Source organism: Ictidomys tridecemlineatus, chromosome 5, assembly GCF_052094955.1.
Source record: "Ictidomys tridecemlineatus isolate mIctTri1 chromosome 5, mIctTri1.hap1, whole genome shotgun sequence".
In the NCBI taxonomy this organism is placed as follows: domain Eukaryota; kingdom Metazoa; phylum Chordata; class Mammalia; order Rodentia; family Sciuridae; genus Ictidomys; species Ictidomys tridecemlineatus.
The window spans coordinates 152,543,229-152,570,439 of NC_135481.1; the positions used below are offsets into that span (position 1 = coordinate 152,543,229).

A 27,211-nucleotide genomic window follows, 5' to 3' on the forward strand; every position below is an offset into this window, starting at 1 on the left:
TAACCTGCTCAGTCTTTTCCTTTGTTGATACCACACCTGGTACCAAGTCTGCTCTGTTACAGTGATCAAAATGACATGAAGCCCCATACTAAAGACCCTCAGGCCATCACAAATGCCTGTCACAACTCAGTGGTGTTACCAGTGTCACCTTTTACCCAATATATTTTCCAGATTCACTACAAAAAAATATGACAAGTTGGGCAATATGGTGCACCCATATAACCCCCAATACTTGGGAGGGTGAGGCAGGAGAAGGATCCCAAGTGCAAGGCCAGCCTGGGCAACCACATGAGACTATGTCTCAAAATAAAATTAAAAAGGGCTGAGGATGTAGTTGTAGGGCTTGCATAGGTAACATGCAGAAGGGACTGGGTTCGATTTCCAGTACCACATAGACACACAAAAAGTATTACAGAGTAGGTTGCTTTCTATTCCTTTCACATGTTTATTCACCTACTCTACTAAGTGCCTGTATATGCAAGATCTTTTCTAAATCATGCATGCTGATGTCTGTGGTTGCTGATAGCCACAGCATAGCCAAAAGGTAGATAATGAAAAACTGGGGAAGAAGCCTAAGGACACAGGTGAGTCCTGCTTATCTGGGTGTCAGGGACCTACATGTGGATTTCCTGGGCTGTGCACTCAGCCCTGTTTGAGGTGAGCCTATAAGAAACATTCATAGAGAGGAGTACCCTTGCCCAGGGGCCCACTCATGTGGTGCTGCCCATAGGCCATACAATCTGTCCCTGCTCCAGTCTGTATTAAGCAGGAGGTTGGGCTCCAGTCAGCATTTAGTCACTAGGGCCTCAAATGGCTGATAGCCAAGGGAGATCTGATCATCTGGGAGGTTAGAGGATCCTATGTTCACCTGGTATGAGCCAGCAGGACTGAGGCACTTCTAGCCCAGGCATATCTCTCAGCACTGTTCAGGCCAGCTCCACCTCACACACACCCTGTCCTTCCCTTGCTTGGTGACATTTCTGCTTATTTAGTCCAGCACTGGCTAAGTGATTCTTACAGCCACCAGTCTCTGGAGCTGTTTGATCCTGGAACTGACCAGGCCTCATGTCAGAGAGTCCTCACACTAGAGGACTGCTAAGTAAAAGGGGTGGTGTCCACTGAACTGCAGAGCATTCATTGTGCCTCCTCTAAATCTAAATAAAAGGAAATTTGGAGACCAGCTTCCTAGAATGAGGCTATCTAGAATAAAATAGGGCCTCGTGGTTCCTGAATTTCTTGGGCTTGGAAACTTTCTGGATTAGCGCTAATCCTCAGAACATTTGGCAGTGGCCAGGGAATCCTCTTAGAATACCAGGGCAGTGTTTTAGTACTGGCCTCCTTCTTTGGACAAGAACTGAGCAAGATCTGAAGCCAAGCCAGCAGAGGCCTAGTGCATCAGCCCTTAATTGACACCACCCTCCATTTAGTTGGGAGGTGGGGAAGGTCAGTTCCAGCTTCAGAGGCAGGCCTACTTAAATGAGTCTGGGTGTAGGGATTGACAGTGGGCACCAGGTTGGAATACTTAGTTTTATTAAGGGCGTCATCTTACCTCACAGTTGTTAGATGGTGATGGTGATGCACATCAAACCTTAGCTTTCTGGTTCCAAAAGCATGCAATAGAGCAACAAAGTAGAGACATTGGAGTGGGCCATGAAGTGGAATCACCTTCTAGGCCTTCACTGGGTCCTCCTGCCAGGATAAAATCTGAGCTCCTTTATTGTGGTTGTGTCCATTTCTTGGGGTGCCCTAATAAATACACAGACTGGGAAACTTAAAACAGAAATTTCCCTCACAATTCTGGAGGACAGAAGTCTGACAGTAAAATGTCAGCCAGGCTTGCACTTCATCTGGAACTCTGGGATAGAGTTGTTGCTGCCTCTTCTATCATCTGGTGATGGCCAGAACCCCTTGACATCCCTTGGCTTGTAGATGCATTGGTCCAGTCTCTGCCCCATCTTCTCATACACCTAATGACCTCATTTAAGCCTAATTACCTCAATAAAGATCCTGTTTCTGAGTAAGGTCAAATTCTTAGGTACAAGGCACTGGGACTTTAAAACATCTTTTGGAGGGACATGATAGCCTGTAACAAGGACACTTCAGGAAAGCTTTTAAAATTTAGTCTGCTTCTTATTGAAGAGATGGATTAAGAAGTTGGTGGCAGAAACAACAGTCCAGTGGAAGATTTGTCTCCTGGCATGGTATGGGGTAGACACTCAGGAGTTTCTGGGAAAGGAGCATGTATGTTCCCATGTCCTCGTGAGGCAGATGGTTCATTTATTCAGCAAATGTTCCTCAAGTCTTGGCATTTGAGGAAGTGAGAACTAGACAAGCACAGTGCCACATGATGTATGAGGTTAGTAGTGAAACCCTCTCTTCACCAAAGAAAGCAGTCAGCAGCTAGGGCTTCCTCCTAAAGACGAGGTTATGCCACACGTCAGTCTTTGTCACTGTGCCTGCTGTTTTAAGTGAATAAATTGCTTCTCAGGGTTTGTGGGGTTTTTATTTGAGTTTTTCATTTTCAATTAAATTTCTCTTCCAAAGGTTGTGTTTGCCACAAGTAATAAAAGTACCATGGCATATAAGGGAAAAATTAAGCATCCCCCCCGACACACACACACCTGGCATATATCTTTCTGTATTTTCCTGAGCCACACACAAATGGGTTGTTTATGTTGACTCTGATTGTGTCTGCAGTAATGGGGTGGGGTTGCATAGTACCTTGTGCAATGGCTCCTTTCCTGCTCCTCTCATCTGCCTTTGTGTTCTGGATAATCCTCAATCTAAAGGCCCCATGATTTTCCAGTTTGGGGCAACAGTTTATTCAGCCCTCATTCTACTGACAGGTGATCTCTTCACTATAGGACTCCTGTTGCCTCATTGCATTCCCAACTTTACTTACTCTGGACAGGATTCCATGAACTCATTTATTTCACTGCCCCCACACCTCAGTTTTTTGCTGTTCTTCCTGCGTTAAGTGACAGTATTAGAAACTTTTTACCTCCTGCATTCATTGGATCCTTGGGTCCTGTGGATCCAGCCCCAGAACATCTCATACATCACCCCTTTCCCATCAGCCTTCCACCCACGCCAGCCCACACCTCCAAGCACAGCTTAGCTGAGCTCTTATGCAGCCTCCTCAGGCCTCTGGAGGACATTTTCTTCATTCTCTTGCATCTCCTCACACCTTGAACAACCTCTCTGTTTCCAGGATCTGCTCAGATCCCATCCTTACTGCAGTATCTAGGAAGCTCTTAGTACTCCAGAACCCTCAGACCCATCCCTGCCTGGGCCTAGGGGGTCCCATATGGTAGGGATCCTGAAGAAATAGTACTTTTACTTTCTGAGAGCTTCACCTCTGCTGTAAGCGTTGTATTTGTTGACACAGGCGTATGTGTGCAGACATGTATTTTATGAGTAGGTGTGCTTTTGTGGGTGTGCATGTACATGCATGTATGCACTTGTGAGTGGGTTATGTGTGAGTGTGCACGTGTTTGTGCATGTGTGTACATGTCCTTCCTCCCCTACTAACTGTGATTTTTATCTCCTTGTCCCCCCACAGTGAGGGTTCCCTATTTCATTGACTTGAAAAAACCGCAGGATCAAGGTTTGAATCACACATGCAATTACTACCTCCAGCCAGAAGAAGATGTGACTATTGGAGTCTGGTGAGTGACTGCAATGCAGCTGCAGGGCTGAGGCACCAACTTTGGGGGCCTCTCCAAGAGGCTAGGAGAGACCTGCTAGTGTCCTTGACATTAGTCTCCAAAGTGTTGCTTGCTCACTTTTACCTTCACCCTTTCCTATTCCACACAGAAATCTCAGCTAAATTTGATCCTGATGGTGCAGTATGAAGTGGCACCAAACTCTATCCTGAGGTTTTAAAAACAGCAAAGGCTTTTTAAACTAGATTATTTTTAAAAAGCTTAATTTCCAAGGTAAACAAAAAATAAGCTAGAAATAAAGATAATGTAAGCACATAATTGCAAGCACAGGTTTGAATGTACCTTTTCATTGAAGTGAATATCTAGCTACTGAAAACAGTTTGATTCATTTCCACCTGTAGCACTTCTCAGGAGTGGCAATGGTAGTGCTTGCTGTCTTCTAAGTATTTTCTTTATTTGCCACAAATTTAAACTGGACTTATGCCCTGTGAGTTCTCTTTGTCTCCTTGGAATACACTTTAATGCTTTGGTTTTTTTGTTTGTTGGTTAGTTTTTTGGTTTGTTTGTTTATTTTTATATAGATAGATAGATAAGCACATGTTACTGAATCAATGCTGACCAGTCTCACTGTGGCATTTTTTCCCCCTCAGAAGCAGCTGTGAATCACTGCCTCTTTATCTAGCTGGGTTTAGTTTTCAGTAGCCATAGAGTCTCTTTCCACTGTTTCAGAAAACTGCTGTGTATGTGAGAAGTTTGTAAATGAAATGCCTTGAGTAGATTTCCAGTGTATACGAGGGGACACTTCTAATAATGGTCCTTAGTAAAGAACTTTAAAGAAAAAGGGAGATTTTTGTTCTTAGAAGTTTGTTGTGGGATTAGAATCTTTTGTCAGTTTCTGATTTGATTTAATCTGTCAGTCAGTGACACGTGTTCCTGTGGGACTCCTCACTTTCTTATGTCAGAAGCTTGAACTATTTTACTCAGAGCTATTTTACGGGAATGGTTTGGACTCCACTGATGAACATGGATCTGTCATATTGCAGGAGGGGTGTTTATGGTGATGGTATTTAAGTTTAAAACACCAACAACACCCACATAAATTATCAGTTACCCCCCAAAATTTTAATATCAAGTCTCAAAGTAGCAACAGTCATACAGTGTATTTCTGGGTGCCAGTCTCTGCCCCATTCATGCCCTGTGCCTTCATGATGACACCAGAGCCTCAAGATATAACAGACTCCATTGACAACTGCCCTCACCATCATCTCATCAGTCAGCATCCTGAAAGAAAGGCTCAAGTGCCTCCTGACAGCCATTCTTGGCCATCAGCTTAGAATGCCCATGTCAACAAGTTGGAGAGGCCCAGAAATAGGACCTTTTCTGCTGCCTAGAAGCTTCCTAGAATTCTATCAGGAGCCCAAAGTTTGGGATAGACTGGCTTCTGGAAGCACCTCAGTTTCTAGCACTTTTAAAGTGGACCTACTATTCTGGAGGCTTGATTGTATGATTTATCATGGTAATTATAGTGGCCAGAATCACCCTGAAATGTGATCCTCTTGAATGGATTAGAGATACAAACAAGATTTACAGAAAATTCTTATTAATTCAAATCTTCCCTGTTGATTAATAGTATTCAATTTGGCCTGAGTTAAAATTAACCTTAACCAGGTGCAGTAGCACATACCTATAATCCCACTAACTTAGGGGATGCTAAGGCAGGAGTACTGCAAATTCAAGGCTATCCTTAGCAACTTAGCAAGGCCTTAAGCAATTTAGCAAGACCCTATCTCAAAATCAAAAATTAAAAGGATTATGGATTTAGCTCAGTGATAAAGTACCCCTGGGTTCAACCCCCCAGTACAAAAAAAAAAAAAAAAAAAAGTATCTCTCTGAAAGAGGAATTTGCTAAACAAACTAATGATCTCAGTTGATTGAGATCATGGAATGAGCCCAGTTGATTGTGAACATGTCTCTGCATCCCATGTTGTCCCAGCTCCGCTCCAGAATTCAGGCAAGCTCTTGCCTACAGAAATGGCTCCCCTACCTTGTTAATTGTTGCCAGTACAACTTTTGAGGCCCATGGCCAATCAGGAAACACTTCTTCTGCAGCTGTTAGCATAAGCCTTCCAGCTTGCAGATCCTAGTTATTTATTCCACTGATGGGAAATGTTGCTGCCCTACTCCATCCTTATGTATAGGTAATGAGCTACTTTCTGCTTTCTGAGACTGGAGCTACCTCTGTAACCCTGCCTATAGTTAACTATTGTGTGCAGAAGAGGTATCTATCCATGCCACTCCCTCTGCTTCTGTCTCTAGGCATACCATCCCTGCCGTCTGGTGGAAGAATGCCCAAGGAAAGGATCAGATGTGGTATGAGGATGCCTTGGCTTCCAACCATCCTATCATTTTGTACCTGCATGGGAATGCAGGGACCAGGTAAGGTAAAGGAAACCACACAGACAGTGCATCCTCCCTGCAGAGCACATTTCCTTTCTGAATGTACTGCCCCCAGGCCACTAGGAGCAAAACTAGAGTCCTACAGATTGAGTTTACATTGCAATGAGTGAGAATGTCCCAAGAATGAAGAAAAAGGCAGAGTTCTTAGGGGTGGGGGAAGGTGGGAGTTTAGGTGAAGTTTACATGAGGCAGAACTTCTCCAACAGGCTCTGGCAGAACTATGTGCAAAGGACTAACAGGTCTGGTTTGCAAAGCATACCTGGCTGTGCTTCCTTGGAGACCACAGTGTTGAGCATCTGTGGGAAGCTGTGCCCAGTCATCTTATCTGAAGCCCATTCCTGGGTTGAGATGGAGAAGGAGGCCACCCAGAGGGGGATGTTTCCTATTGCCTGCTATAATATTAAAGGACAAAATCCTGTCCCTGTGTGATTTAGGGAGAAGAATTTCTCAGAAGGAAGGAGGATGTGATAGTCACTCAGAGGAAGGGTCCTAATTACACTTGACAGTGGCTACAGTGCATCTTGGGGGAAATGTCTCCTGTCCACTTACCACTGTTTTTCTCTGTTTATTATCCCCATCTGAGATTGGCAGGCAGGTCCGTATTACCTGTGAGATAGCTTCAGGGTACAGACAGGGGCAGGAGAGAAGGCTGAAGGCAGAGGGCAGCCAGCAAAGACCCCAGCTGATGTACGTGGATATGCCAGTCCTCTTGGGCTACCCATCATGGGATCAGCTCTCTGGAGGCAGCTCTGATACCAGCAATGCCAGCATGTCCTAACAGACTTGATGAAATACAAGGCCATATGGTTTTATCACAGATGCTTCTCCTGAGTGAGTTGAACAGCTCATCCTTTGAACTGGAGTTGCTTTCCCCACCCAAAGACATCTGATGCCCCTTCCACCACATGATGTTGTTCAGAAGAGCCTCTGTGGAGTGCCCACGATGGGGGAGGAAGGGAGATTAATTTTCTGTGTGAAGTATTGTTTGAGAACCCTAAAGTCACTGTTTCTGCTGCTTCCTTAGGTCACCTCTGACAGCCAGAAGGAGCTAGCAGGGAGGCAGGGTGCCCCCACAGGGCTGGGGTTGGGGTGGTTGAGGGGGAGGATATTTTATAGGCAAAAGTATCAGAGAGAACAATAAAGAGCCCTTTCTAGAGAGAAAGCAGGCCTGTATGTCAGTACTGCAAAGCTGTATTACAGAAAGCCCAAAAGCACAGCCCACAGGATGGTCTCTGTGCCAAGAACAGAGTGCTTGGCTACTGAGTCACGTGTGCCCAGTGCATTTTGTTCTCTTCTTTGTGTGGGACAAGCTACAGAGGGTTTCTCTTCTGCTTTCCAAAGAGCAAGTGGCTACAAACAGCTCTTGTAGCATCTTTCTATAAATAAGAAAACTATAGTTGGCAGTGAATAAGGCACAGTTCTGGAGTTCCAATCACATGGTTTAAAAAAAAAAAAAAAAAAAAGACAAAGCCTGTCTGTAAATTCAGGTTTGAGAGGAAATGTGACTTTCAGTTTGTCACCCTCCAAAGACCACCTGTGTTACAGGTCCACCTGTATTCTGCCTGGTTCTGTCTGCAACCCTGTCCTCAGAGCCCCTTCTTTTACTAGATTCCCCCAGGGAAGACCTCCTAGAGGGTTTTGGGATCCATTAGTTTGCAGGATCACAGATCCAGATCACTTCCAGATCCTCTCAGCCCCTATTTCTTTCATTCATTCATTCATTCGTTTGTTTGTTTATTTATGCAGTACTGGGGGAACTCATGCCTGCTAGGAAGCCCTCTGCCACTGAGGTACATTCCCAGCACCTTTTATTTATTTTTTTTTTTATTTGGAGACATGATGTTGCTGTATTACTGAAATTAGCCTTGAACTTATGGCATCAACCTCCTAGGTAGCTGGAATTCCAGGCATGCACCACCACACCTAGCAGCCCTTTTTCCTCTTAACTTTATAGAAGGAATTGAGCAAAGAGCTACCATGAACTCTTCCAAATTTAACTAAAAACATTTTATAGTATTTATTCCTGATCTTGGAACCATTCCTTTTTATTTTTGCTTCTGCTATATATTGGCTTTCCTCCATTTCATCATTGTTTCCCTGCAACATTACTGTGCCACCACCAGAGCCATATACTAGAAATGGACTCATTGATGCTTGTTGATCCCTGTTGTGGGGTCTATCCACTGCAATAGCTGAACAACTGGACAGAAAATGGAATGAGGGATAAATGGTCATTATACAGAGAAGTACAAATATGTGAAACATTTAGTGCACTGAGCCTTAGAAATGAGAGATGCTTCAAAAGCTGAGGTCTGATGGAGAGGGGCTGGAAGCCTGCCATCCCCACATACTATGGTAAGAGGCAAGGTTCTCCTGATGAAATACTGCCAGGTCACAGTGGTACATGCCTCTGTGTCTACAGGTGGGGCAAACATGGGTGAAGAGACATCAGTACAGGCTGGCCATAGCAGTAAAACTGTTAGCACAAGGTAAGGGGAGCCAAGAGATGAGGACAGGGAGCCTCTGCTAAGCAGAGCACTGACTATCTGCTGAGTCCTAAGGAAATGTGGACAAAAAGGTACTCATCAAGGTTTCGTTGGGGGCACAGCTCTGGATGCTACAGTCCTTGGATGCTAGAAAGCTAGGGAGTGGCTAGATGACAGGGGTAGGAGCAAGTATGGGCTTGTTCTGTTTCCTTTTGTGTCTTTTGAATGTGGAGCTGTAGGTATGCATTTCCTATTAACAATTTCCTACCTAACAATAATTAAAATAATTCAATAATTTAAAAATGCTCCTCAGCCAGGCACAGTGACCCATGCCTGTAATCACAGCAGCTCGGTAAGCGGGAGAATCACAAGTTCCAGGCCAGCTTCAGCAACTTAATGAGGCCCAAAGCAAATTAGCAAGACATTGTCTCAGCATAAAAAATAAAAAGGGCTGAGGATATTGCTCAGTGGTTAACCACCTCTGAGTTCAATCCCCAGTACCAAAAAAAATTTTAAAAGTCAGTACTGCCAGAGGCAAGATTGAGGCCACTTAGGAAACCTGAGAAGGATTAAGAGAACCAAGAAAGAGATCATCTGTCCAGTATAGGTCCCTCCTTGGAATGGGTTTGGGATCCCAGACCCTCCAGGATTGACTTGGACATCATTGTCTGAGGTGGGGCACTAACACCCACTTCCTGTTCCTTTCAGAGGAGGCGACCACCGGGTGGAGCTCTATAAGGTAAGTGTCCACAGCTCGCTGGCCAGAACGAGCAGTACTGTTTTATTCCAGGAGGCAGAAACAGAGGGAATCACTTGAATTAATAACTTGTAACGGTAGATGTGCTATATGGTAGTGCCTGGCTGATTTTACCAGGGTTTTTCCCATTATGCTGCCCCTAACTGGCCTCTAAAATCAGAATCCGTGCACTTTATGAATCATCTCCTAACTATTGGCAAAGAGTATAAAAGGTATTTAATTTTTTTGTTTTATTGGTACTAGGGATTGAACCCAGGGACTCTCTACTACTGAACTGCATCCCCAGTTCTTTTATTTTTTATTTTGAGGTAAGGTCTCAATAAGTTGCTGAGGCTAGCCTTGAATTTTCAATCTTCCTGCTTCAGCCTTTTTCCAAGTCTCTGGAATTACAGGTGTGAACCACCATGCCTGGCTTGTTTGGGGTTTTTAATGTTTACTTATTTATTTTTGAGTGCCCTGGATTGATCATCCCTTGCCTTCTCTCAGGGGAGTGTTTTCATCTGCTAACAGGGCAGAAAAGAACATCTGCAGAGGTGTGGACCAAGTCAGGAAAGGCAAGTGCCAGAGAAATTACCAGTGCACTTGAGGTTTCTATCATGGAAGTAACTCTCCCTGACCAGGTGCAGGAGGCATGCTGTGTTGTGCTCTGGATGCTGGCTCTGCAGGGGGCTGGGAATGGGCAGGAAGTACCAGGGTGCCTGGGAGAATGGCACCAGATCTTCCCAAATACAGGGAAGTGGCAAGTAGCTGTGGGTAATGGTAGTGGCATAGCAGCCTCCACATTGCTCTGTTCACACCCCAACCAGGGCACAGAATGATGCCTGGAGGCATAGCTCTGGATACTACAGTCCCTGGATGCTGGAAAGCTAGGGAGGGGCTAGATGGCAGGGATAGGAGCAAGTGTGGACTTGCTCTGTTTCCTTTTGTGTCTTTTGAATGTGGAGCTGTAGGTATGCATTTCCTATTAAAAATAAAAGTACCTAACAATAATTAAAATAATTCAATAATTTAAAAATGTTCCCCAGTCAGGCACAGCGGCCCATGCCTATAATCACAACAGAAAAGGTCAGCTGGTCTATAGGAATTTTTAAATAACTAGTCATGAGAAAAAATTCAACAAAACCACAAAATCTTGAGTGATGCTGGGTTGCAGTAAGTGTCCTCAGATGGGGTCTCCATGCTGTGGATTTCTCTTCTGTATGTCTGCTGTTGTGCTGGGTTGTTAAAGCTCTTTGGCAGCACCTGAGAGCTGTCTGCCCACAAGGAAGCTGACACTATCCTGCAGCATGAACAGAGTGCTGTACTGGGTGCTTCAGCCATCTAAGCAGCAGAAGACGTGCCCTTTCCATGTTCCTTAGGCAAAGGAAGTCAGCACATCCTGCACTAGCAGATCCAAGCAGGAGTCAGTCTGCATGTTATGAAGACTCCACTGTGTACAAGGCACAAAGACAGAACTCTGGATGGGCTTAGAAGAGACAAGTTGTCCTCAATCAGAGATGCTTGGATTTGTTGCCAAAGATGTGTATTTTTCACATTTCAGGTGCTGAGTTCCCTCGGTTACCATGTGGTCACCTTTGACTACAGAGGTGAGATTTGAGAGTGCATCTGTGCACATTCCCACTTCTCCTAATCATATCTAATGGGCATGCTTGCTCTAAGAGCCTGTAGGTCTGGCAGCTTGCTTTTGTTGGTCTATGACCTGTGACAATTGTAACCATGTCAAGGGTGGTGAAGGCTTTGGATCTTTTCTGATGTGGGTCCAGAGAAATGACTTTTCTGGCAAAGCCCCTGACAGACACCTGAGAACACCTGGTAAGATAGGCGCTAGCATCTGGAAACCCCAACATGTGTCCCAGCAACATTTAAATGAAAAAAATATTGCCTTTTTTTTTTTCTTTTTCTTAACTGGATTCAAACTCTCCCCAAGCTGGAAATTAGGCAAATTTTATGCTCAGCAGCAGAACCAGCCTTGTGAAGTAATAGAAATAGGAAATAAAATCATTAAGAAAGAAAACCAATTCTTCTGTACCCTCTGCACTTCTTTCTGTTTTGAATGAATCAGGTTTTGCTAGTAGACAAATCAAGAATCCACAGTTTGATGTACGTTACAAATATTCTACCTTAACAAGCAGTAGAAGTGCTTTGTATCAACAGTAACCAATTTAAAAGAATACTCTTCCATATTTGGAAGAGCTTGGAAAGTAGTTCACTCTATCATCCTTTCCTCTTCCTGTTACATGCTGGACATCTTAGCATAATAATAAGGGGCCACTTCCTCTTTGTTCACCACCCTGTATGGCTGTCATGAAAAGCACCCCACAACACCTTCTCTTTTCAGTTCTTACTGCATCTCTGCATTTCTGAGTAGTATGAGTGACCCCTAGTTCCACCTTTGACTATTTTTCTGTCTCTCTATTCCTGTCTCTGATGGACCACCTCCATATTTCTGTCACTCCTCTATCTCTCCTTCTACTTCCATATTCCTATGTCCCTGTCACCCACAGGGTGTCTTGAGTCTTCAGCCTTACCCTGTCCTTCCTCACCCCTCCCTCCTCTGAGGTCAGGGAGCCTTTTCCTTCTGTCCTTTTGCATTAACTGGGGTTTGCTTATGCAGCAGGACCAGCTCTTCTGAACCTGGTAGTGCTTTCATTTCATTTGATGATGACTCACTGCTGAACTGCTAGAAAGACAATTGTACTTAACCTTTGCAGGAGATGGGAGGAGGAGCAGTTGGGGAGGATCAGAGTTGCCTTGAGCCTGGAAATCCTCCTTCCTATACCAGCTCTGCTTTTCTTCAGACCTTGGGCAGGATAGGCTCTTCCTGGCTGGGTCTGTCAGCATTCCTTCTTGAACCAGCCCCACCACTGGGCTTAAGTGTTGGAAGGTTAGTCTCTCATCAGGGAAAGGAAGGAGGAGAGCCTCTGGCCTGGCCTTAGAGATGCCCATACTTGTAGGCAGCCCTGCCAGGGTATGTGTCTGAGGTTCTGGGATGTATTTTGTTGACTCTGTTCTGTTAGTCACCAAGTATGCAACCCACCTACTTAGAGTGACTGGGAACCTCTGGTTTGTCCAGTCATCGGGGGACAGGAAAGATCACTGCCAGGCCCTCCCATCTTCCCTCACCAGTGCTGGAGGGTAAGTGAGGGCCTCTTTCTCCCCTAACACCCAGTCTGCCAGCAATGTGGGTGGGACCAAAGGCATTCACCAGACAGCTTCTCTACTGTCGCTCTCCTGGTTTCATGATCTGCCTTTGACTTCCTTCTCCTACCTGCTGTTCCTCTCTTGCAGGTTGGGGTGACTCAGTAGGAACACCATCGGAGCGGGGCATGACATATGATGCACTCCACGTTTTTGACTGGATCAAAGCAAGGAGTGGTGACAACCCTGTGTATATTTGGGGCCATTCCCTGGGCACTGGGTAAGAGCTTCCAGCAGGAGTGAACTTTAGTGGACTTCCAGGTGACACTCCAGCCTAGGATCTGAAAAGAGCCCCTGGCCTTGAGGATGCCTCTGACCCTGAGACACCATCAGTCTCAACAATCCTGATTCCTGGTACCTGTAGTGGAGGGTAAAGCTCCACAAAGTACCTCAAAGGGATTGAACTGCTATAACTCTGTATCCCAGGAAGTACCTCAGGACAAACAGGGGTAGTTGTAACAGAGATGAATATCTCTGCAGAGGGCCCTCACCCAGTGCAAATGGAACAATGCTCCTGCTGTGCTGGCACTAGGGCTTTGTGTCAGATATGACTTTGAAGAGCATGGGCAGGCCATCAAGTCCAAGTGTACAAACTAGAAATGTTATAAAGCAGCTTTGCCATTTAGACACCAAAAAGTGTAGGGGAGGAGCAATGTGTGGTCTGCATCCTAAATCTGCCAAGACAGGAAGCATCCTAAATCTGCCAAGACAAGAAGCATCCTAAATCTGCCAAGTCAGGAAGCATCCTAAGTCCATTTGTGTACAACCTGAATTGCTTCTGCTGATGCAAGGTCTAGGATATTTCTGAAAGGAGCCTTCTGTAGCTGCCCCTCTTCCTTCCACCTTTTCCTTCAGAGACAGTGACTTGGCCTTTTCTCACCTCTTGCTCCTCACTTGGACTGCATCCTGTAGGTTGGAAGTATGTAGTACAGAACCCCTATTCCTTTTGGAAAATGATTAGTGTGCCTCATGGGAGGCCCTAATGCAGGGACACCAACTATTCCTGTGACTGTCTACGTGGACCTGCCCTGTGTGATCCTGGGATGGTGATAGGCCCCTGATCCTTGTTGGTGATTAATGCTGCCATCTCCAGGAAGGGTGCATGCAGACCCCAATCTCCTCCCCACTGACAGGGTGGAAGTCAAAGGCACCTTGTCAGAGGGGTCAGCAAGTGGCCTGTGCCCTCCTCCTTGGAGGCATTTTATTACCCCTACTCTGCCTTGAAACCCCATCATTAGTTTCTCAGGTCCCAGAGCTTCTCTGAATGTTTTCCAGGATCAGGACAATCTCATCAAAACAATTTTGGTCATAATTCAACTGAACTGTATTTTTCTTTCTTTCTAGGGTGGCGACAAATCTAGTGCGGCGCCTCTGTGAGCGAGGTACAGACCTCTGCTGCCCTGAGCTGGGCCCCTCATCCTAACAATTAGCATTCCAGCACCTACTGCAAGTTCTTGTCAAGCCAGGGCTGGCCAGCAAGCAGCACAGTGATGGCACTAGCTGGGCATCAAGGGTGGAGATTCTAGGTTGACCCAAGCCTGCCCTCCCATAGGATGCTTGGAAGCCACCTGGGGCCCCCTCGTGGGCACCCCACACACCTGACTGACAGGGGTGGATTGCCATATGGAAGAGATGCCCCTTAGATTTACTGTCCCATCAGGGGAACTCTCACATGGAGCCTTCACCTGGGCCACTCAGACCTTTGTTTGTGATTTTGTTTATCTAGAGACACCTCCAGATGCCCTTATATTGGAATCTCCATTCACTAATATTCGAGAAGAAGCAAAGAGCCATCCATTTTCAGTGGTAAGTGCAGATTTTATTAAAAACTAAATTTTTTTCATTATTAAGATAATTACTATAACATATAAAAGTAGCTAAGTGGATAATTACAAATAAAAATAATAATTATAAAAATATAATTTAAATATTCTCATGAATACAGATTTCATTAAAAAATGAATCCTAATTCTAGGCACTGGCCTGCCTGCAGAGCTTCCCAGAAAACTCATAACTTTGCAGCCAAGTAGGATGGAAGAGTTGGATTGTTGAAGGGCAGCTGGCCGCCAGGAGGCCTTCCCATGTGGTCTCATTACTTGAGTAGTACTGTTGCCCACGTGTTGTCACTGCCCACCATGTCGCTATTAAGCAAGCCTGTGGGGCTCAACCCAGGCTGAGGCAGATGTCTTGGCTCCCTCCCCAGGGATGGAGCTGGTGGGTATCCAGTACTCTCTGCTTGGGAGCCAGGCTGGGTGGATTGGGGAGTCTGGCCTCCCCATCATGTCTTTGTGTGAAACCCATGTAACTCTCACTGGAGATTCCAGGGTGAATTAGCCCTTGTGTCTCTCACTATCTGTGACTGAAGCCTTGGACCCTTCTTATAAATTCTGATCCCTTATTCTCTCCTTCCTTCTGTGCATTCTGAGCCCTGTGTTTTGGACCACCTTGATCTCAAGCAGCTGCAGAAGCCTTTTATTTTTTCTTAATTTCTGATGTTGCATTTTCTCTGAAATTGCATGAGGAAAGCAGCCACAGACCTTCATTTTCTTGGAGGTGGCAGCCCTCGTGTCTATGGGAAGTCTAGCTTCTGAACTGGATTTTGGTGACAGCTGAGGTGCAGGGGCCCTATTTGCAGGCAGCTCCTGCTATAGCCTGTTATGGGCCTGGTGGGTTAGTTTTCTGCCCCTAATCACAAAGCAGGGGGTAGGAGTTGTCCCCTCTGCTACAGAGATAGGTATTTAAGGGTATTATATTGTAAATTCCTGAACTTAAACTGAGTGCTTGACCTTTGCCTTCCACATAAATATCTTAATAAATTCTTATGAAAATGGTTTCCATCTTGTCTTCAGATATATCGATACTTTCCTGGGTTTGACTGGTTCTTCCTGGATCCCATTACAAGCAGTGGAATTAAATTTGCAAATGATGAAAAGTAAGTATTGTGGTTGACTGACTAATTTAGGAAAACACCAGGAACCCCTTAGATAAGCCTCATTTGTCACATTACCCAACTAAAGTGGAATTCAGGATATTTAGTGTTGTTCTAACAAAACTGATCTTTAAAAAGGGAAAGCCTGGGCTCGGGATGTGGCTCAAGTAGTAGCGTGCTCGCCTAGCATGCATGAGGCACTGGGTTCGATTCTCAGTATCACATAAAAATAAAAATAAAGATATTGTGTCCACCTAAAACTAAAAAAAATAAATATTAAAAAAAATTTTAAAAAGGGAAAGACTGCAAAAAAAGGAAATAGGAATTTTAAAAGACTATAAAATTAAAGCAAAATTAAAATAGCATATATTTAAGTGACTGCCTCAGAAATTTGATATGTGTTTGGTAATAGAAAGATATTATAAAGTTTATTATTAAAAATATTTCTTTTGTGTTTATGGTATGGGGGCGAGAGAGGGGAGATGAACCCAGGGCCTTGTGTGTGCCAGGCAAATGTTCTGCCACTGAGTTATATCCCCAGCATTTTTTAAATTTTGAGATGGGGTCTCACTAAATTGCTCAGGCTGGTCTCAAACTTGCAATCCTACTGCCTAAGCCTCTTGGGTAGCTGAGATTAAAGACCAACTATTAAAAATATTTCTATTAGTAAAACACAATTAAGTATTTCTAGTTAAGGGCTCTTTCTTTAAAACAAAAATTGAATATTCTTGTTGAGGCATTTCATTAAACCACTTTCAGATTCTATTGACATTGTCTTTGGGAATTTTCTGTTTCATGGATTTTAATTTCTTAAAAAAAGAGAAAAAGAATAAACCTTAACCTTATCTAAATACACAGTTAATATTCAACAATCTACATTTGGAAACAGAATATATAAAATTACAGCATTTTTTCTCTTCAAGTATATATTCTTTTTAAAAAATTTATTTTTGAGTTTTGTTTATTTTATGTGGTTCTGAGGATCGAATGTGCTAGGCAAGCATTCTACCGTTGAGCAACAACCCCAGCCCTCAAGTATATATTTTGAGTCTCAGAACAAAATAAAATTTTAGCAAATATTACAGGTAAAATATCCTGCTTGTTTGTAAGTATTGTTTTAGAACTTAAAAAATATATACCTGAATAAACTGGATTCCTTCTTAAAATATAAAAGTGAGTACTATGCCTCAGCAAGCTACTTTTGGCCCTTACCCTCACACTAAGCCCAGTGGTGTAGCATGTGGATTCTGTGGTACCATGACCCATATCACTGGAAGACAGGGGCCCAACCTCATGTGCAGTCAAGCTTTCTGTGTAGGGTCCATACCAAGTACTTCCTGCTTTCTCTAGGAACCTCAAGTTGAAGGGACTCACACACTCGAAACACTCTACCATGAAACAGGAATATATGGTGTGCCCCTGACAGGATATAGATTATGCAAGAGGCTGCATGTCTGTGGGTGACAGTCTCTCCCCAGTCTGGGTGCTGCTGCAGGTTCCAGGACAGCACCAGCATTGCCCTTGTGGAGGACACGTCCCTACTGGGGATTCAAGCCAGGCACTGGGGCACATACCTGTAAGTTCAGTTACTCGGGACCTGAAGCAGGAGAATAAAAGTTCAAGTTTAGCCGAGGCAATTCAGCAAAACCCTGTCAAAAAGGGCTTGGGGGTTTGACTTAGTGATAGAGAAGTCCTGTGTTCAATCCCCAGTACCACATACACACACAAAAAAAGATGGAGACTGTAGTCAGCAGCCACCTCAGTGTTGGACTGACAGGAGAGTTCAGACCCTGTCCAATCCTGGGAGTTTGTCCTTTTGTTACATGGTTTGTTAAAGGGATCTGGCTCTATTGAACCTTCTGAAATTTTAATTTATAAACATTTAGAGCTGGAGTGACCTTAAATGTCATTTACACCATAGATAAAAGATATTGACTTTTTCTACCAACATGTATTCATAGTAACATTCATTTGCAGTAACTTCTTTTTTTTTTTTTTTTTAAAGAGAGAGAGAGAATTTTAATATTTATTTTTTAGTTTTCGGCGGACACAACATCTTTATATTTGGTGCTGAGGATCGAACCCTGGCCGCACGCATGCCAGGCGAGCGCGCTACCGCTTGAGCCACATCCCCAGCCCTGCAGTAACTTCTTGGCCCACATAAATTATTCAGTTCATAAGTATTTTTTGTAACTTTTAAAGAACATGCAAACTGGCAAAATAAACATTCTCAATTTTTAGAAAATACTCAGGGGCAAAATTTGGGGAATGAATTGATCTCTAAATTTAATTGACACTTATCCCCTAACTGGAATAGATATTGATTTAAAAAAAAAAACTAATAAATTATCTTTTCATTTTCTAGTAAAGACATACCTGTTAAGAACCACAGTAAAACCTAAACCCAGATCCCTGCCTTGGTGGAGGGTCCAGGCAATGTCACCCTCTCCCCAGTCTATAGCTGGTCCTTTCTCTCCCTCCACAGTGTGAAGCACATCTCCTGTCCCCTGCTTATCCTGCATGCTGAAGATGACCCTGTTGTGCCCTTCCAGCTTGGCAGAAAGGTGGGTGTCCTGGGCTTGTGCCCCAGCATGTGGGACTGGACATGGGCAGACAGGGAAGAAGTGGGCTCAGGCCATGTTAGCCTCAGAGACCACTTTGTCCTTGCTGCATCCCCTCCACGTCTTTTCAGAAGGGCATGAGAGGTCTGGTAGCAGAATATGGGTTGGGGCCAGACTACCGATGCTTCCCACATGAGGAACTATGAAAAATAAATGAATAACTAATGGGTCCCCACACTGGGATCCTTCTCAAGTGGAGAGCTATCCATGTTCAAGAGCCAAGGCCAACCTGGGACTTGGTCAGGAGGACTCCTCAGTTATGAGCTTTTGGGGAAAGACCCTGAATAATGAGGATCCCCAACCTCAAAGCAGAGGTCCTAGCTGGTAGAACTAATACAGAAACTTCTAGTCTGTTTTCTTGCCTTTGGGATGAGACTGATATGAGAAGAATTCTGTGTTATATGTGTTGCCTCAGCATTGGTTTTTGCTGACTTTGCTGCCAGGAAGCAGGATTAGACTTGTGGGAAGGAGTGGGCTAGACAGTACTGCATAGGCACAGCAATGGGAAGGGGCAAGGGGAATCTGGAGGGATGAGTGCTGGGCTTCACTGGCAGATTCAGCCCCATGCTCAGAACATTTTTTGCCTGGAAAAGCTTCTACCCACATATGAGCTCCATAAAGTGTACAGATAATGAAGTCATGCAGGAGGACACAAAGCTGCCCAGAAGTGTACACTCAGACCCATGCACCCCCAGCCATCTATAGAAAAGGAGGGAGGGAGCTGAGACGGGACAAATTATGAGCCAGATTGTTGATTGACCTTGACCCAGGAACACACAGCTAAGCCTGAGAAACACACTCTCCATCCCAGGGTTCCCCTCACCCACTACCATTGCATCATCCCTGCCATTGTCCAGCTAGCTGCACCCTTGAGGACCAGCTGAGGGCATTCTGGGAAGCAAGAACAGAGAAAAGGTCTTGAACAGTAGGCTTGCTGAAGATGAGGAGCAAAGCCTAAGGTCTGGCTCCTCTCAGCTCAATCCCTGTTCCCTAAGTCCACTGCCCCAACCCATGGCTGTGACCAGCAGCAGCGGCAAAAGTGTACAGGAGAGCTTGGGATGTTGTTTGGAGGAAGCAGCCAGACTGGTCTTTTTTGGAGGAGAGGCTGCAGGCAGGTCTCCCTCAGGTCCTGGGCCTCCATGCCAGGTGCCATCTCTGGGCTCTGAACCATCTCTCCCTCTCTCCAGCTCTATAACATTGCTGCACCATCTCGAAGCTTCCGAGACTTCAAAGTTCAGTTTATCCCCTTTCATTCAGACCTTGGCTACAGGCACAAATACATCTACAAGAGCCCCGAGCTTCCACGGATACTGAGGTAAGACCTTCTCTTCTCACCTAGGGACCTCATCTGGGGAGTAGTGGCTCATGCCTTGGGCATGCAGCCTGTGGCAGCCACTGAAGTTATTTGAGGAGCTCAATGGGCCCCAGAGCCAGAATAACTCAAGAGGCTTCTATTAACATCACAGAAGGGTTGGAAAGTTTATCTTCTCTCCATCTTGGACTGCACCCATGCTCAGAGGAGTGGGTGATCTTCCCATTGTAAAGGTCATACAGGACCATGAGAACATACATAGGGCAGCACACAAGTCTGTTCCCAGCTCACAGATGGCCACACTTATATAGGAGCACTCAAATACATATCTACCACTGCCTCAAGCTCTTCAAAAGCCTGACCCCAGCTACTGTTCAAGGAAACGCTGTGTTCCTGGATGCCTCAAAGTGGCCAGAATCTTTGATAGAACAGGGACTGTACCTCAGAGAACAGAGCCCAAATATGAGAGTGAGGCCTTGGCAGTGGTGACAAAGGGCAGGGTTTGGAATGGACCAAACTACCCCTTCACTTATGCTTCTGTCTAGATTGCTGCCCAGCCTCACCTTCCTGTCAAAGGACACAGGCTGCTGAGCATGATGATACATGCCTGTAATCCCAGCAACTCGGGAGGCTGAGGCAGGAAGATCACAGATTCAAGGCCAGCCTCAGCCTCTTAGGCCCTAAGCTACTTAGCAAGAACCTGCTTCAAAATAAAAAATTTTAAAAACGTCTGGGGATGTAGATCAGTAATAAAGTACCCTTAGGTTCAATCCCCAGTACTAAAAACAAAGAATAGACAGGCCCCAACACCAGCCATGTGACTTCAAGCAAGATGCTAAATTTCTCTGTGCACGAGACAGGCAGAGGATGATGTGTAGTGCTTAAGTGGAGCATTGGGCTGCATAGAGTCTGCTGTCATTGTTAATAATAGGGTAATTTTTGCTGTTTTGTGCCAGTAGGCTTTGAGAAGTAGGTCACAGTGCTAGTTTCTTCCTGCAGTGACTAAAATTGCTTGCCTGAATCAACTCTAGGGAGGTATAACTCATGTGTAATTCTACTTCCAACTTCAGCTCCTCTCTAGCTGCCTTTGAGAGTTCCCGAGGCAAAGTTGCATTTCTTTAAAGATTATCATCCTTTGCCACTGGGATATGAGACCTAAGAAAGTATAGATTTGCTTCAGGGTTGTAATTTTTTTCCATTTTAAAAGGAATTATGTTAGCCAGCTTTTCATTGCTGTGACCAAGAACAACTTAGAGGAGGTAAAGTTTCTTTGAGGCTCATAGTTTTAGTGGTCTCAGTCCACAGTCCCATAGACTCCATTGCTCTGGACCTTTTATGAGACAGAACATTGAGGTGGAAGAAAACAGCTTAGCTCATGGTGGTAGGGAAGGTGGGGAAGAGAGAGAGAGAGAGATACCAAATGAACCATGCTCCCAGTGACCTACTTCCTCCAGCTATGCCCACTTGCCTACAGTTACCACCCAGTTAGTCCATTCAAACTAGGATGGATTAGGTGACAGCTCTCATTATCTAATCATTTCACCTCTGAACATTCCTTCATTAACACAGGAGTGTTTGGGGGACACCTCATCTCCAAACCATAAAAGGAATATATTACAGAGAATTTAGACTGAGTATAGAGCTAAATTTTAGAATAAGGAATGGAAGCCCTGGCCTGGATTTGACACAGTACAATGCCATTTGTGCTCCGCTTACCTCAGTATTTTTCTATTCAGGAGCACGGTGCTCTTTAGATTCTTTGCCCCCTCCTCTGTGTGCCCTCTGCTTCTTCAGCTACTTGAGGATCACTGGGATGGAATCTTTGGTCTGAGCTCAGTAATTTGGCTGTTTGTCCTCTTTTGATCTAGGGAATTCCTAGGGAAGTCAGAAGCTGAGCGCCAGCACTGAACCTGGCCTGGGAAGGGAGCATGAAGACCTGCCCTCCTCCCCTTTTCCTCTGGTCTGCAGCCCCGGCCCCTGGAACCCGGGGAGTGCCACACCTGCGGTGCTCAAGAGCCTGGTGCATACCTGGAGAGAGGACTCAGATGCAGCCAGGCAGGCAAAGAGGTCTTGCCAGTGACCAAACATGTATCTGTGGACGGTGTTGGTGGCAGGCATGGGGCCACTCTCCCTCTCCTGCCACTATATCTGAGCTCTTGCTGGGAACACTTACAGCAGCAGCGCACTTGGCCCCACTTGGTTGATCCCCTACTTTCTGAGCCGGGCATGGAGAGCCTGGGCAGGGGGCTCAGGGGCTCGGGACCACTCTGAGCTTTCTGACACCACCTGCCAAGAGTATGGAGATATGGCTTATTTCTGCCCTTACAGACACAGGCAGAACGGACTCCAGCAGTTGGATTATCTCCTCTGGCCCTGTGCATACTGCTTGCCCTTCTGGGCCAACTCTGCCTCCCCTGGGTGTCCGCTCACCCACAGCAAGGGTGCCCGGGATCTGCACTTCTCTCATTCCACCCACCTGTCCTCCTAACCTGGCCGTAGACTGAGCATTTATTTAAGAATAAAATTGTGGTGGTGGTCTGTTTGTTCTTCATTCTGCACGGCAAAAAGGATCAGCAGTGCCTCCCTGCCTCCCAGGTTCTCCCACAGCCCCAGCTCTGGATCCCTGCTTTTGGATGGGAGGAGGGAGGTTCTCTCTTTCCAGACACTAGGGTTTCCTTTAGTGGGCAAAGCCTTTACCAACGTGGTAGCTTTTTCCTAAAATGGAAGCCTAGCCAGGCAGTGCTGTCCCTGTTGCAGTGTCAAGCCAGCATACACACAGCCTGAGATCCCCAAAAGGACCTCCACTGCAGAGTACATGCACTGAACATCATCTCACTTCCCAGTGTCTCTTGAACTAATGGATATGTTGTTTGGCTTATGGTCAAACCAGCCCTTCCTGCAGCTACTGGAACCCATAGTATCACCCACATGTGCAGACTCCCAGCAAGGTAGAATAGGGTCACTAGACATCTGCCAGTCACATAGCAGGCTAAGGAACCTCTGAGAAGGGCAGCAGGGGGATTGCTTAAGTAAGATTAGGTGTTGGAGCCCAAGGGGCTCTCCTGTTGGTTTTGTCTTCCTGCCTTCTGCATCTAACAGATGGGACACTGCAGGTCTCCTGGGGACTCAGCCTCTGCTGATGCCTAGCCTTCCTCCTCTAGGTCCTCAGGCTATAGAACTTTCCAGCTGTCGGTATGCCCAGTATTAGCACCTAGGGACTGGTGGGGAAGGGGGGCTGAGCCCAGCACAGTATATATCCTCTTCATTCTGGGGTACCTTAGACCTACAGTGATTCTAGAAGTAGAAAACAAATACCTTTCCCATTCCAAGGTTGGAATGAGGTCAGTTTGTGAAAACACTTAAGTATCTTCTTCCTGACAAGACTCTTGGCATGTAACCAGGGTCAGTCTTCTGCCACCTGTGGACAGCTCACCCAAAAGCGGGATCTGAGTGCACTGCCACTACAAGTCACAGCCCTCAGAGCTGGGATACTTGCCCTGCCTTTCACAGCCTTTTTGCATAACTGGTTTATGCCAGGGGCCTACAAGGCACTATAATACAGCTGTGCACACAAGACCAAGGCAGCCCTTGTATAAGGCAATGGTAGTCTGAAGTGCAAATCCAGGCCATGGACTCTGTTTCACACTGAAGTTCCTGACACCTTAGCAGAGGTGACTGCTGTGCCTCTACCTGGGCCAGTCTTTTTCTGTCTCTGCAAGTTACTTCAGACTCATTGGTGGGGAAATGAGACAAGATGTAGAAAAACATTTAAAATACAAATGGGTTTTTTTACAAGTGTGTGACAGGCAAGCTAAAGAAGGAATGTAAGGGAGCCCTGAGCTGGCAGCTGCTTTGCTATTATCTATCAGTTAAATGAAAATTTCCACAAACAGCAACAAAGCTTACATTGTGGGTTTCAGACCATTTAATGATCAATCAGGACCAGTCTTTCTTTGAAAAAAAAAGAAAAGGAAGCTAGGAGATGTGACATGTTGGGGGTAAAGCACTGTGCAGCTGCTTTACCCCCAGGAATCTCAGGACAGCCTCCCAAACCTGGGAATTGTAGTAGACTCATTTTGGCACTCTGACCACAGCATGGGATAGAAGTGAGACTGTGAGAAGAACTTGCCAGATGCCAAAACAAGGAAGTCCATGGCACTGTATCAACCTGCAATAGTTTTTTCCTTCCTTTCTTTTTTTTTTTTTAATATTGGGTATTGAACATGGGTGCTTTACACCTGATAGCTCTTTTTGAATTTTTGAAATAGGGTCTCACTAAGTTGTTGAGGCTGGTCCAGCAATGCTCCTGCTTGAGCCTCCTGAATTGCTTGGAATTCAGGAGGTGCCACTGCACACAGCTCCTGATTTTTTTCTGCAGCTATAGATACAATTCAGGAGATGATTTGGTGTCCAGGCCCAGGAACTGGTGGCAGAGGCAGTAAGTGCAGAGAGGGACCAATACATTCACACTAATAATGCAAATACTTTCATTCTATTGCCAGTAAAGTGTTTCCACATGGTTGGATTTGATGACTTTTTAAAGAACAGGTAAGTCCCACACGGTGGGGATGAGAACTCTTTGTCTTTGAAACCAGAACACATAATTCTGGAACCATAATTCAGCACTGGCACAGGTTACAAAGAACTGAAGCCCATCTGCCAAGGTCATCACCCTGGCCTCAGGCCTGCACCCTCCCACCTCCTATAGAACCCTCACAGTGTTGTGTGCAGTGAGTGAAACAGACACAACATCCACTAACCATGGGCAAAAAGGTTTAATCAGTTTCTCATACCAAGCAGTAACAGCAAGTGGTAGGGTTGTGGCCACCCACAGACAGCTTCAGGGAATGTGGCCTCACAGCAGATGACCATAGCCCCAGAGTTTGCCACCACCCAAAAAAAGACCCCAGTGGTTCTGGTGGAACTGTGTACTGTGAGCAAATCCTCCCCAGAAAAGCTGGGGTGAGGGAAAAGCCTTCCCTGGCACCTCAGGTCCGGCATGCAAAGTATGGAAGCCTTTGGAAGGGTGTTTCCATCTGACTTCTCCAACCACCAACTGACTGGAGATGGGCAGCACTAGACTAGTGCTAGGTTCTGCCCCGTAGCCCCAGCCTGAGGAGGGGTTTGGCTGAGAGGGCTCACCCTCAATTCCCTCCCAGGCCTACTGTATGAGTTCAATGGAAACAGGTCCTCTGGGTCCACTGCTCCTTTTTGCAGACCAGGATGCTGCACTGGTGGAAGGGGAAGAATAGACTTTGTATGTACAACAGAAAAATGCACCCCAGGATATGGATGGGAGGTGTCAGGAGGGTACAGATCCACAGCAGAGTCAGCAGCCCTGCCTCAGGCCCCAGTACAGGATAGGCAGCTAATCTTGCTGGGCACAGTGGCTGATTATTACCTCCAGCCAGGCAAAAACAGCCCTAGCATGGCCTCCTACAGACCCAAAATTGACCAAGTGCAATTTTTAGTTGCTAAAACAAGAGGTTAGTTTCATTTCCTTGTGTAATTTTTCTTTTGAAAAAGCAAAACCAAGCTAACCCTGCTTCAGCCAGCCTGTCTTAACCAATGCCTCTGAGACACCAAAACAAGTCCTTCCCCAATGTTCCTTCCCAGATGTCCTGAGTCTAGGGCACCCACATGGCTCCCAAGATGACTACAAAAGGCAGAGCCCATATACCAGGTGAAGAGCCATGGACAGGGATCAGAAGACAGGCAGCCATGAGGATGATGCCTGAAGGATTTGACTCCCCAACAGGGATAGAAAACAGTTGGTCAAGGAGACCACACTGGGCTTAGCCCTGCCCAGGTTCTATGGAAATACATGTCCCCAAGCTTCACCACAGACACCTGCCCAAGCCCCAGAATCCAGAGGATCAAAACTAAATATGTGTGCAAATTTTCAGGGAGCCCATGAGATGGCTCTACCTCCTACCTACCCTCTGTGGGGATGGTTGGCTGAAGCTATGGGGATCAGCTTTGCCCATCTGTACTGAGAATTCTTTCCTTTAGAGGAAAGCAGGAAGATGTCCCCCACTCCTAGCATCTTCCTTCCTTGCCCCCGTCTTCAAAAACACCCTCTCGACCCCACAGCCCCTCCCAGAACCAGCACTGAGAAAAGCAGGAACCACTAGCTGCTGGCAAAGTGCTTGAAAACTGGCATGATGTGCAAAATCAACCAAACAAAAGCCCGCTGGTCCTGCTCACAGGGCACCTAGTCCTTGGGGATATTGGGAGGTGGGATCTGCAGGTCGGAGGGTTCCACTCCCCAGATGTCCCGTGCATATTCAGTAATAGTCCGGTCACTGGAGAACTTGCCAGAGCAGGCAATGTTCTTGATGACCTTCTTGGTCCACTCCTTGGGGTTCTGTGGGGGAGGGAAAGACTGATTAATCTTTGGCACCTTTGCTGGGGCCAAGAGCTCCCAAGAGAGCCTGAGCTTCTGAAATGTCGGGTCTGTTTTCTAGATGAGCCTGGGAAGAAGATATTATACTCATGTGCTCAGAGAATAGGGGACTTCCTACCGAATAACTACATGTAAGGGGCAAGAAGCCTAAGAAAGGGTATCCCGTCACATACATATATAGCACAGAAACACCAGCAGGGGTAAGCACTTGCCACAGGTAGATCCAATGTCCATGGGAGATGGTCAAGCAGTCTTCTGTCCTGGGCCTCACCCATCTCCTATCTTCCATCATAGCCTTACAGCTGCCCCAAAATTATACCTAGCACCAGTAGGGTCTCTGCAGAAAGGCCTGACTCTTCCAAGCCATTCCAAATTGAGGGAAAAGGGTTCCTCCAAGAGCCCCACTAGGGAACTCAGTTTCCAAGTCCCATGTTCCTACTCTCAGCTATGAAAGCTGTTTCCCCAAGAGAGGAAGTGACAGGGTTGCCCTAGAGACTGACAGAGCACATGAGAGACAAATCACAGCCCCAATCCCCTCCAGCTTTGGCCAAGAACCTGCTTCCACAGTTTGGAAAATGAAAAATCTGAGTCAGCAAGTCTGTAACAAACCACCTAGCTGGCCCTGGAGCCCACAAATCTTACCCGGTACAACTGGTCCACCTGGGCTTGGCACTGCATGTAGGCTTCATAGTCTGCAAACACTTTGAACCTGAAATTAGGACAGGACACTGAGCCAGGCTGGTAAATGGCAGTGGGTGAGAAGCCCTGCCCAGAGCAGCCTGCCATGTGGTCCTAGGGGACAATCCCTCAGCCAGAGATCAGAAATCACCTGCCTGGCCCAGCACTCATCCTATAGTTCTGTTAGGGGCTGGAATGAAAAAGCCACCCCACTTGTGGGGCTAGGCTGTGCCAGATCCATCTGACTATAGGGCTTTCCTATGAGCAACATTTATGTCCAGGAGATGCTATTTGATAAAAAAATCTTATTTCAACCCAATATTCCTTTAAGGAAACTGGTGTTTACAGCACTACCAGCACACACAGGGCTACTAGAGCTACACACACCCATATTATCCTGTGCAGACCCAAAGCAGCAGCCTATTTCACTGCCAGGGCCAAGACACACCTGATAAATGACACTGCCATTTAGCTATCTATTCCAAGTCTGAGAATTGGTGACAGAGGAAAGGGTTACTTGTGGTCCCTGATATTCTAGACAAAAATGCAAATTTATGAATATAGATATGCACTTTTGTTCACTGTTGAGAATAAAAGCACAGTTCATAAAATTCACAATTCACAAATTTTAAAATTCCTTCCTGCTTAGTGCAGTGACACATGTCTGTAAAACCAGTGACTCGGGAGGCTGAGACAGGACAA

General features: G+C 45.8%; 2 protein-coding genes across 4 annotated transcripts in view; one reads left to right on the plus strand and one right to left on the minus strand.

Moving 5' to 3' along the window:
* The window catches only part of Abhd12 (abhydrolase domain containing 12, lysophospholipase), an 86,633-nt gene extending 64,670 nt beyond the window's left edge, over window positions 1-21,963 (plus strand). For 2 of the 3 annotated variants that reach the window (XM_005334582.4, XM_040275071.2), the window contains 11 exons: window positions 3,563-3,668; window positions 5,982-6,101; window positions 9,317-9,347; window positions 10,906-10,951; window positions 12,654-12,783; window positions 13,908-13,945; window positions 14,290-14,369; window positions 15,413-15,495; window positions 17,978-18,056; window positions 19,301-19,428; window positions 21,294-21,963. In XM_005334582.4, the coding sequence (XP_005334639.1) occupies window positions 3,563-3,668; window positions 5,982-6,101; window positions 9,317-9,347; window positions 10,906-10,951; window positions 12,654-12,783; window positions 13,908-13,945; window positions 14,290-14,369; window positions 15,413-15,495; window positions 17,978-18,056; window positions 19,301-19,428; window positions 21,294-21,333 (881 nt within the window). In that variant the 3' untranslated portion in view covers window positions 21,334-21,963. The remainder of the gene's footprint in view (window positions 1-3,562; window positions 3,669-5,981; window positions 6,102-9,316; window positions 9,348-10,905; window positions 10,952-12,653; window positions 12,784-13,907; window positions 13,946-14,289; window positions 14,370-15,412; window positions 15,496-17,977; window positions 18,057-19,300; window positions 19,429-21,293) is intronic. The other variant, XM_021732724.3, reaches the window with a different exon arrangement.
* Window positions 21,964-24,181: 2,218 nt separating this feature from the next.
* Window positions 24,182-27,211, minus strand: part of Pygb (glycogen phosphorylase B) — a 41,990-nt gene continuing 38,960 nt past the window's right edge. The window contains exons 19-20 of the mRNA XM_005334583.5: window positions 26,474-26,540; window positions 24,182-25,792 (exon numbers count right to left, since the gene is read on the minus strand). Coding sequence (XP_005334640.1) covers window positions 25,640-25,792; window positions 26,474-26,540 — 220 coding nt within the window. The 3' untranslated portion in view covers window positions 24,182-25,639. The remainder of the gene's footprint in view (window positions 25,793-26,473; window positions 26,541-27,211) is intronic.